General features: G+C 44.0%; 1 protein-coding gene across 2 annotated transcripts in view; it reads left to right on the forward strand.

Moving 5' to 3' along the window:
* The window catches only part of IMPDH2 (inosine monophosphate dehydrogenase 2), a 340575-nt gene that overhangs the window by 202380 nt on the left and 125929 nt on the right, over positions 1-12266 (forward strand). For both annotated transcript variants that reach the window (XM_085624345.1, XM_085624344.1), the window contains exon 9: positions 134-229. In XM_085624345.1, the coding sequence (XP_085480471.1) occupies positions 134-229 (96 nt within the window). The remainder of the gene's footprint in view (positions 1-133; positions 230-12266) is intronic.

Raw genomic sequence — 12266 nt, forward strand, 5'->3', positions numbered from 1 at the left:
TTAACATGGAGAATTGGGGTTACAAGTACATTGTCCATAATTTAGTTTTAAGAATTCCTGTCATTTTAAGTTGTCACGAAATAATAAACTATTTCTATACCTGTTGTGTGTAACCTTTGCTTTTTCTTATCAGTTGTGACTGCTGCTCAGACCAAGAACTTGATTGATGCTGGAGTTGATGCTTTAAGAGTGGGGATGGGCAGTGGTTCGATCTGTATCACACAAGAAGGTAATTATCCTTGTCACGCGAATTTGTCTGTACTCAAATTTGTTCACTGTAGTTCTTTGTACAGAGATTCTGCACATCTTCATTTATAGTGCTAGTCTGAGGTAAGAACCCACTTCACTCTGGCTGCTCGGCTAGATATGTATGCTTTACTTTTTCTTGGGAATACATGAATGCACAGAATCCCCAATAATGGCTATAGTTTGTTATACAGTGCCTGTTTCTACCGAACGATCACTTAAGAATGACCAGACCTCAGATAACTGTTATACTTTGATTTGTATAGCGCACTAATCACCAGCGAGGCTGTTAAGGCGCTTGGGCAGGTGTGTAGGTTTGTGGTCCCAAGATGCTTCACTGAAGAGCCAGGCCTTGAGCTTCTTGCGGAACTCAAGAAGTGAGGAGGCGGCTCTGACGTGTTGAGTTATGTCATGCTATGAATGTATATATATATGCATGTAGTATTTTTAGTTCAAACCTAGCCAAAGGGTTGCAGAGGCTGTACAGTGAGAAAGATAACCATAAAGTCAATGAGTAAAATAAGAGGTAGCTTTGTGGATGGTGAATGCATTGTGATGTCATGTTAATTAAAGAGGTGTCTTAATCTCTTTTGCTAAATTGGAGCAACATTCGGGTAGTCTTGATCGAAATGTTGATGTACCAGCCTAGATTCTAGGTACATAAATGGAAAAGATCTGCTGCCTTGTTTTTCTTCTATTCTTTTTTACACTTTTCTGCAGTGTCATGGGTGTGCTGAGAACAATAAGATCTTGAGCTTTTTCGCATAAGTGCTGGTTGTTATGGCTTTGTAAATGATGTTGCAGTTGGCAAGGGGTGCCAGTGGAGTTCCAGCATGATGGGAGTGATGTGATTCAATTTTTCATGTCCTGGATGAGACATTCTGGGCTTTTGTAGATGCTCTCGGGTTGGGGTGGTAGTAATGTTGAGTATGGGAGGCCATGGAGTAGGGCATTTCCACCATCCAGATGCAAGTTTGAGATCTTGAACAGACCATCAGCATGTCAAGAGTGTATGACAAAACGGTCAAGCTGAGAATGCACTGTAGCCCAGTCCACAGCTATAAGCAAGGTTCTTAACTTGGGTATCTGTTTCTAGTCAATACTCTATCTAACCATAGATTCCTCACCTTAGAATACCCCCCCTCCCCCTAGGTGTCAGACTTGAACAGAAAACTTTTCTTAAGCAGTGCTTTTGTGCACCACTAGGTGGCACTGTGCAGCTTCGCATAGGCTCCTTACCCCCTGGAAATGGCGGATATAAGTGTCACCCCTGCGCACTGACAACAGTTTATTTCCCTTTTTCTTGCTCTGTCATACAGTGAACGATTGTTGGTACCAGTATGCTGCTCTCTAAATTGCGACAATTGTAGATATTTAAAAAGATCGAGATCATTCCAAAGAACTGGGAGGTAGGAGGGCAGTGAGTGATCTGTGGTCAAATAGAGTATTCACCCAAGGAGCATTACTGAAGTCAAGTAACTTGTTCTGATGGATACTTGTACCAGCACCTTCCTCACCTTAGAATATATATCAAAGCTGTACCTCCCCAGGTGGCGGTTTTGTGGAGTGGACTCAGACCAAAATGCCCTCCTGCATCAAGCTTAATAAGTCTTTCCTTTCAGACATGGCCGTCAGCACATGCACTGATATCCATATCGTAGCCCGGCAGATGTCCAGGACAAGTACGCAATGAGCCAAGGCAGTGGTAGAGGCCTTAGCCCTGATGGAATGGGCCCTCAGTCCTTCCAGAGACTGCTTCTTGGCCAATGTTATATTCTGTATATTGAATTCTCTGGTGCTAAAAGAATGTCACTTCATCATGGGCATTCTCTGATGCTAAAAGAGTATCTACATCGTTGGGATTTGTCATTGTGATGTATTCCTATTGTAATAGAATGGTTTGGGGAAAATTCTAAAGAAGGTAGTTGTACTGAGCTGTGAGTCGGCCGAAGGTTTCTGTGCTTTTCTCTTTCTAATAAATGGATTAACACCATCTCAAGCCTGTGGATTTTACTGGAGGAAGAGGAGATTAATACTGGTGACAAGGATTCCTTTGGCTGTGTTTGGAAGCCACCAGTTGGTCCAGAGCCCACCGACCTAATTTGCCACCTACGGAACTTAGCACTGCACATGGTGTCTAAACGGGTCGTCTTGCGTTATCTGGTGATATCCCTGCATATCAATTTTACTTTCTCTCGTTTACCTTCTGGTTTTGCTAGGTACCAGTGCACGATACTACTTCAGCAATAACAGGTGGCATAGCAACTATGGACACAGCCTGCTAGCGGCCATTTCATATTCTACAGTAACAGGTTGCACAGCAACGACTGAACAAACTGACAGCCGTTTACCGCATCTAGTCAACATGGTAATCCTGCGAGTTTCACATGCACTACGTGTTGTCCTCATGAAGCAGATTCAAGTATCACGTGTGCGCGCGCACAAATAGTTTCATCCAGCTTGAGTCCAGTTTTAACATTACGCGAAGTGTATGCATGCAGCGTTATGGCGATAATTTTGGATTGGGCAAAATTTGCCGATCTCAATGTTCGAACGAATTGCTCTATTTGGGTCGCATCGCAAGAACTGAACAATTTACCCTCAGTAATCCGGTATTGGCTGCCTGCTAATGACTTCTACACCTTTTTGATTGTTTTTAGTAGGAACGTGACATTTTTTATTCAGACTGGAACATCTTGAAGGGGTAACTTTGAGAGGAGGGGGGAGACGGGAGGGTGGGAGGGGGGGGGGAAGCAAACTAAAGGTTTTACATTTTCAGGATGACTTCTTGGTTCTGACATTGACAGAAAAGAACATGACCAGATTTGTGAGGTTGGTTTTAACCAGCATGTGTGATCATGGATTTGAGCTTAAGGAAAGTACAGTTGGTGATGTTTGTCACCTATCTAAGGCCCATTATTTCTCATGAAGGGATGAGTCCGAAATTAGAGTTGGCGAGAGCATTGTAAATGCACCTTCAGCCAACAAGGATCAAGTGACATCTTTTATTGCCAGAGTTCCGCTCTAAATTAATTTCTAACTTTCGTTCGCTACCTTTGAGATTCTTGTTGAAGAAAGAAATCCAGTTTGAATGGTGTATGGATTCGGTTATGGCATTTGAAGAGATTAAATGCTGTATCGGTACTTTGCCAACTTTAGATCAATTTAATGTGTCGCAGAATACTATCCAAGGATGCAAGTGTCAGTGGGTTGGGTGCGGTTTTACAAATTCTTGATTGAGAAGAAAGTGATTGCATTCACATCTTTCTCTGTCAAGGAGACAGAGGTGAGATATTCAGTGATTGAACAGGAAGCCTTAGCGTTTTAATGGGCTGTACATAATTTAGAGTTTTTCTTGTGGGCCTTCCTTTTTATTACTGTTAGGACTGATCATAGACCTCTAACACTGATTTTTACATGTAAGGGCAGTGCTAATTTGACACCAAGAATTAAAAGGTGGACAGAAGGATTGTGAAAGTACAGTTTCCATGTAGAAAATATACCTGAGGCATGTAACAAGGCTGCAGACTGCATGTGTAGACTACCGGTAAAAAGAGAGGTAATCCCCACTTGTGAGGAAGATTGTGATAATCATTTTGGTCATCAAGAGTGTAAAGATTCTGCCTGAGATTGCCAGTAGACGCAAAGACCAAGGTAAATGATGCGTTTAGTGCAAAGTCTTGTGATTGGAAGATTGATTACCAAGTTTTGGTGAGAAAACCAGGTCATGTGAGGAAAGGAACATTGAGATTCATGGGTCTGTATGTCATCACAAAGATGAAAAGAAACATAGTAAGTCTGAACTCTAGGGAAGTCTGAAGCATGTCTAGACTGGTAAGGGTTAAACGTTAATTGTATAGGCTATGAAGAAACCTCCATTTAATTATGTTTTCTTTGTGTAACTTTCCATTCACTATTCTTTTGGATTTTAATAATTTTATATAGTTATTATTTCTATTACGTTTTTGTTTGTTTTGTTTTGCTATTTTTGTGTATTTGTGAAGGGTAGGGGATGTGTGTAGTGATCAAGTCCACTCAGTCGAGATGTTTTAAAGAGATTTATTTCAAGTTGGTAAAAGATCACAGGTAGATTATAAGTAGATCAAATTAAGACCAAGTCTAGATCAGATAAAGACCCCACCAGGAGCAGCCAGCTCAGCCCAGTCAACTGTCCCTTCTCTCACAGACTCCCCAACATTCTGATAGCAGCATCACCTTAACATTCCACTTGTGATTGAATAACATTGGATTGACATTAGCAGGATATAACATCTCCCTTTCTTATACGGGAAACAAAAAAAAACTAGAAATGTTAGAAAACCCTGATAAAGTGAAAACAGAAAGATTATACAAACCAAAGGAACAATAAAAGAACATCGATCAAAAGAAGAGCAATGTGAGAACAACCATAGAAAGGAGAGCAACCAAGACACAAAAGAAATGAAACATAGAAACCATCCTTCCTTCTCACACAACAGCAAAGAAAAACAACAACGTTAGAGGATATAAGAAGGTACAAAAGACTTCCCCAAAACGCACCCACTGGCCAGAACAGGAATGAAATGGGGCTGAAAGTGGAAAACCAACAAGGTAAACTGCCAATTTTGGAGTGTGGTTGGCAGAAACAAAAGGAGAGCACGGTGAAGCCAAACACAAGATGGCGGCACATTTTGCAGGTAGTGTCGGGTGGATCACGACACATTTATACATCCAAACATCAAGCAGGAGCCGGCGGTCGCGAAGACCTCACCGCATAGAAGACTCCAAAAGAATGACGTCACAAGGGATGCACGGGGTTTCGCTGGAACAGGTAAGACTCAATGTGCAGAGGCTTTAGCGATGCATCTTTTGAAACCAGGAACGCGCAGGGAGAATGCGCAACAGGTGGCTCGTGAAGAGTTTTCAAACAGGCAGTTGAGCTCCCAAAATGTCGAACGGTCGGGCCCCCCAAAAAAAAAAAAATAGGCTTACCCGAAAGCCGTGTTGAGACATTCGTAATGTTGTGCGAAGTCACTTCATGTTAAATCGAAACACTGGAAAACCCGGCTCCGGTGTTGTGCATGCCGGTCCAACACTGCACATGAACAGCTGTCCACACTTGTTCGAGGCAAAACAGGACATGTCGCAAAGTGTGGCACTGGTCACACTCCGAACCATAAAGTTGCCATCAAACATTTGACGCCGTGCAAAGCGGTTGACATCTTATGGAAACAGTTTGTGGATTGCCAGAAAATATTGAGCGAAACAAAAAAAATCCTAGCCAACACTTCCCCAGTTGTTTTGATGCATAGTAAAACACAGTCCCACCACATACAGCAAAGCTGACAGAATTGTTGATTCTAGGGAAGCACTTTGAGTCAGGCTACCCTCTGGAAGGTGGTAGAAAACTTGTCTACGATTCCCTTGATGTTGAATATTTTGGGAACACACTTGAGTTGAAAAATCTGTTATGTACAGGTTAGGGGCGACCAATATGGTGTTTACAAAAACATAATATTGCCATTTCTTCAGACCGTTTGAACTTGCAAAATGTTGAGGGGATGACTGGGGCCACAATTGAGTAAAATCAGTTCATAACTGGATAACTGCTTGATTAGAAGCATCAACGTTGTAAATGTGCACAGCTCTGTTACATGCGATGTTTTCCTCGTAGAATATGTTCACAGTTGACAGTATTTTGGCAGGTCCGTTTTATTGCAGGACCCTATGTAGAGATTTCTGCTCCTACTGTAGATGCAAGGAGCACTTTAAAACATCATGTACACACCCCTTTGTAGCGCCCACATCTAGACGTCGTGGCAGCAGGAACTGGCAACCCTTGATTCTTGAAGCAGTTTAACATTGTAGTAAAAGTGAACTTGACTGTGTGCAGACAAAGCTTGTCCAAAAGGTATTGATCACAAACACAGCCAGAGTTATTACCTTGCTTGTGGGGGTAGAAGTTGAGGTCTGTGAGCGCAGCAGGAGGGTGGCAGGAAATGGCAAGAAACAGGAACTGGCAGGTTGAGCAGAAGTCCATTAGTGTAGTGTCGAGACACTGGAGAAATGCCGCTCTGTTGTTGAACACAACTCTTGCCCACACCACTCCAGCACTGCACATAAACAATTTACCACACTTGCTTGGTTGAAGTTGATATGCGCAGAACTTGAACACCTTACTACGCACAGGAGACACACTCAGGCAACCACCAGTTACCTTCCTTGTTGAGGTGCTGCTGTTGTAATGTTGAGGTTATACTACTGGAAATACTACTGGAATGCATGCAACTCGATAAGTGAACTTAGGTACCCACTTCCTACTAAGGAATACATGTACATTGAAATAAATGAGTAATTGAACACATGCAAGTACATTGATAATTGCAAAATTGAAATATTGAAAGCTTGAAACTAGGGTCGTATATACCCCTTTAAACTGAATAGAAAGACATAACATGCCATATAGCGAATGTTTGAGGACAAGGTCATGTAATGGTTAACCTTAAACTGCCCTTTTAAAAGAAAAACTGCACTGGACAAACTATGCCCAAGCAGAAAAAAAATATAGCATTTAAAATTGAGCATATTGAACTAAATGAAAGAACACAGCAAAGCTTGGTCTTTGACATAGTGCTAGAAACATGAGAAACGCGAGAAAAACTTCCCTTTGAAAAGCACATGAGAGGTTGTGCTCAGGTAAACACGTGTGATCACTAGCTTGAAAAAGCACAAGAAAGACATTGAGCTAGAACAGCACGCTCCTTGAAAACCTAGATATGACAGGGCTAGAGCTGTCTTAACACAAAAACACGTGAGGAGACCCTGAACAGTTCCAACGATTGCGTAGCGTTCAAAATGGAAAAGTACCTTCACCGCATAGAAATATTGAAGTAATGCAGTATTGAAATTGGTCGACATGTGTCCTGACTGGAGCGCGTCCAAACCAAAAAAAGACATGGGGTCCACAAGTATTGACACGTTGTCTGCAGTGATGTAATCATTGCCATCCTTGTCAAATGCTCTAAGGGCCTCACACATTTCTTCTTTATTGTCTGTGTCTTCATTTTCATTGCCATAAGTCACCGCGATCAGCGAGACAGGCGTCCAGGAACCAAGAGTACTTTGTTGTAAAGAGTAGAATCCACCGACCTAAAATCACTTGGAATAGAAGAGTTCACTCATAGACCAATGCAGGAGGGACAGAACGTTTACCAAAATGAAAAACAAAGTACCTGCAGTGAAATACGAAGATCTTCTGCACCGATCTAAAGTCATTGAAAGTAATGATAACTTTATTGAAACACCAAGATACGAAGGTGGTTGGCAGACAACTCTTTAAAACCCATGAAATAGTGCAGCTCCAGGGAATCGGTGGTACCGCCAAACCCAAGATGGTGCCACGTTTGTGACGCTGAGCCGAGTGGCTCACAGCACGTCTTGGCATGTAGACGTCCAGAAGCAGCAATGGACATCGAAGAAGAAGGTGCGGGAAACCAACGCTGAGCCGGGTGGCTCACAGCACGTCTTGGCATGTAGACGTCCAGAAGCAGCAATGGACATCGAAGAAGAATAAGGTGCGGGAAACCATGGAGACATCGGAGAACTCTGCGAAGAAGGTAAAGCTGCGCGCGCTCTGCTTGTAAGCTCGAGGCAAATTTGAAAAGCCAGGCAGCGGTTCAACTGCGATTGAAAAGTTAGAGGCAGAGGCGCAAATGTAAAAAAACGGGAAAGTACTGAAGAAATAAATCCATGACACAGGCATGAGTCCTCCCCATATTGAATAAAAGAACCAGATCACCTGGTGGGTTGATTGTGATCCAGTCGAAAGGGGCAACTGGGGAACCCAAAATCAATAAAAATAAACCTACCCCAGAAATCCACAAATACACTTGTAGAAGGTGTAATGATGTTAATTGAGATAATGTCTTTGATGCCGCTGGGACGTTGATAACCGCACTTTCCAAAAGTTAGCAGGTTTTAGTAAGTTCATTTGCCTCTACGCTGTGAAAACAGGAAAACAGCTTGCGTGCCCTTCAGAATCCCTGGGTTGAAGCAGACCAATTACATTGAAGGGACAGCAAAAACAGACCTTTTAGGAGTTGAGTGGACACTGTTGCTCACTGCATACCCCACTGCTAGCTTATTCCAAAAGTAGAAGTATGTCCACTAGCCTCTGGCGCTGTGAGAATAGTCAAAACAGCTTGTGTACGAGTGCACTTCAAATTACACTGCGTAGTGTGAGGCACAGGCAGCAGCTGATTACCTTGCTTGTAGAGGCTCTGTAGACACAGAAGCTTGAATATTGAATGGCGCTTGAAAGTTAGTGGATGACTTGGTTCTTGAGGTGTTTCCGTTGTAGTGCTGAGGTTGAGGAGTAAATGCTTGGAAGAACTCAGCTCTGCTTGATATTGACTATGTTGAGAACAAACTTGAATTGAAGAAAATAGAAAACAGATCTGGCATGGTGCCAGAGTTTGTATTTGAAGTTGGATGCGGTGCCAGAGTCTTTGAAGTTTGAGGATTGATGAAGCTTTTGAATATCTTCCCTTGAAGATTGAACTTGAGTTGAGCACGTAGAGGGTAAGATCACATCATCACACCCTGGGCCTCATGTAGGTAAATAAATTTTACCGGTTCATAAATACCGAGCCGTACCGAATCGGTAAATTAGAACCGGTAAGTTATATGTAGGTAAAAATTCGGTAACAGTTACCGATTCGGTAACAGTCGGTAAATACGAATCGGAATTCACCGAATCGGTAAATACCGAGGTGGTATCCACCGAATCGGTAAATACCGAGGTGGTATTTAGCGAATCGGAAAATACCGAGGATACTACCACCTTCCCTTAACTAAGTAGCCAATATCACAATCATGTCATTACAGAAGGTCTCTCAGGCTTGAATAGGGGACCCCATACCACAAAGATCAGCTTAGTGAAATCACATCACAGGAGCATCAGGAGTCTCCTCGCAGGAAGGCTCGTCTTCGGTCTGAATAATAAACATGATGTCTGAGCTATGAAAAGCACCAACTGTCAGGTATGTGCAGCTGCGCGTGTGCCATGGCTAAATCGTGGGTCGAACAACCTATAGTGGAAAACATGCATTGTGTAACATTCCAGACTGTGTCACAGCATGTACAGACCAAGGTCGCTGCGCAGAGCTTGGGATGGGAACAACAGAATGCACTCGTCTGAAGGAAGTCTCGAGTCAGCAGTTTATTCAAGAAAGAACATGTAAACGCAGTGTCGTGTGCAAAGACACAAATATGGCTACATAACATTCAACGTGGTTATGCCAACTGAACAATGCATGTACGTATTCAGGGAGAACTCACTACACGCCCCCTTGAGCGAAGCAATATGTAATAGGCAAGAAAAGAGAGAACGCAGAGTTCAGTTTCGTCAGAGCAGAACAGGGCGTAACCAATGCAGCGCCAAAGTCCTACAGTCCAATTCATTGCAGCATACAATTCCAAAAAACACAATGCAAGTATAGTAAAAAACTCAAGCAGACCATCAGGAAGAGAAACACGAGAAATAAAAGAAATAAATGTTGCGCCAGGGTGCTGTCCAGTAGCACAGGCGCAATGGACGACAATCCAGTTAATCCATGAATGTATAGGCAGCATATGTGGCCACGGCTTCCAACAAGCAATCGTTTCCAGGGCCACTGAAAGTCTCAGCCATCCAATTGAGTAAAGAAAAGGAACATACGTGTTCTCCAACCAACGGAGCCTCCAGCACAATCAGAGGGCACCCGGAATGTTCCTCCAAATAGCTCATGGACAAGAAGTCGTAGGCTGCCGCTGAGATGTCCCAATTACCCAGGATACCATGCGCCGCTCCACACGCCATGATCCGGACACCAGAACAGGACAACTCGTGAGACACTAAGGGCCGCATCAGTCGATCGAAATCCGGCACCGGAGACACCATGTTGGTCAAGCACAAATCCAGAGGCCATTCAAAGGGACAATCCAGGCAGTGTAATACAGGTTGTACGCAGGTGAAGTAGGAATACCTGAAGGATAATCCATAAGCCAGGCTCAAAGTCGCCAATGGCAAAGTACCATAGTAGTCAAGCATCCTATCACGAAGAAGATGCAGACGGGACAGGTGCTCGTGTGGCACAGAAGGAGCAGCCATTCCGGAGTATGAAGAGTAAAAGCAGCACACCTGCCACCAGCGCCAGAAGCAGCGGAACACCTCCAAAGATGCTCGAGAACAGTGAATGAACAAATGCCGGAATTACACCAAAAATAGTTTGGAAAGAGGTCACGAGACCCGAGCCCCACATGTTAAAAAAAATTGAGCCAGGCCGGTCGTGGACGAGGCATTGATAATACTTTGGATCAAAGAGCCGAAATGCAGGGGGAGGTCAGTATTCAGAGGCGCCTGTTCCTCAGTGCGCGAAGTAGCAACGTGAAGGACAAATATTTCACGAGAGGAAGTCAAAGGCACCTCTTTGTGGGACAATGGCGCTCTATTCTGCTCAACTTGTTGGACTCTGCTTTCAAGGTTGGAATCGAAGGCCAGATGGAAACATCCCGCCGCCCATGCGGGGGTGGAAAAAGAACAGTATAGCAGCAGACAACTTCATGCGAGACAGTTATGTACGGGATTACCACTCACATCCCGCAGCAAACTTCATTAATCATAATTAAATGAATACCGTTTGCAAGCACAGTGAAAGAAGGTGTAATCACAGGCACTGGGATACCTCGTAGGACGCACGCCAAAATCGGGGCTTGTACATTGCATGCGCCGTGTACTTGCATGTGCCTATTGTCTCATGTATGAATCCTAGAAGTGAGAGTGCTAGAGCTAATATCTATAACGGCTTAGGCCTTCTCCATGTTTGCTTGGTCAATAGCTCTCAGTCTGGAAGCCGCCTCACTGTGCGACAACTTGCAGACCTCGTTGTAATTAGCATACGCACACCTTTTGGTTCTGCCACCCACGGGACCATTCACAACATCATTCCATTCGGTATGCACATTGATGGAGTGGGTGGACTTCCTGATCCTGTAGATGTGCTCTGTGTCAGCTGGTGGACAGAGTGGGATGTGTGTCCCATCAATGCAGCCAATATAATGGTGGTAGAAATTCCTGAAGGAACGGGACAGGCAACTCTGGGATACACCACCCACCGCAGCTGTCACCACCTGAGAAATGCCGGATGCCAGCAGATGTGGGCTGCAGAGCACCTGCACATGTGGGGGTATTGCGTGCGCCCTTCTTATTGGCTGGTCCAGGAGTGGGTGCGGGTCCCTGATTGAGTCCATGATGGTTTCGGGGTGTAGCCTGTGCCTCTCATGTATCTCTGCATCAGTCAGCTGGAATAGTGTGATGCGCTGTCTGTGGATGCGTTCCTTCCGTCGCCAAACCCTCAGTCCTGCTGCCTGTAGACGTAGGCGCCTTGCAATGACGTACATAGCTGCCAGGGTGTCCACGCTGTTGCATTTTGGGATTGCTTAGCTGCACTGTTGTTGGTTACCACCTGCTTTCAATCCGTGTTAATTACCGACTCTTATTTACCGATTTTCTTGGATTTCTTAATTACCGAGTGCTCCTACATGTCATTTTGATTTTTACCACTTCATATTTACCACTTCATATTTACCGATTCGTTAATTATGTATTCGGTAACTATGAATCTGTATTTACCGCCTCATATTTACCGAACAGTGGTTTTTGGACTCCTACATCTCACTTGTCTGAATACCGGTCGGTAACGGCATATTTACCGAATTTCGGCCGTTACCGACCGGTATTTCGCTACCTACATGAGGCCCCCTGTGTTATATAGAGTGGAACTGGTACTTTGATTAGAAGACACTCTGTGCTGTGCAGACTGGAACAGGCACTTTGATTTGAAGGCACTCTGCGCTGTGCAGACAAACTGGTACATTGAGTTGAAAGCACTCTGTGCTTTGCAGACTGGAACAGGCACTTTGATTTGAAGGCAGTCTGTGTTGTGCAGATAGGAACTGGTACTTACCCCAGTATTGGAACTTTCATAGATTCTCATGCTTTG

This window comes from Triturus cristatus, chromosome 9, assembly GCF_964204655.1.
Source record: "Triturus cristatus chromosome 9, aTriCri1.1, whole genome shotgun sequence".
NCBI classification, from domain to species: Eukaryota; Metazoa; Chordata; class Amphibia; order Caudata; family Salamandridae; genus Triturus; species Triturus cristatus.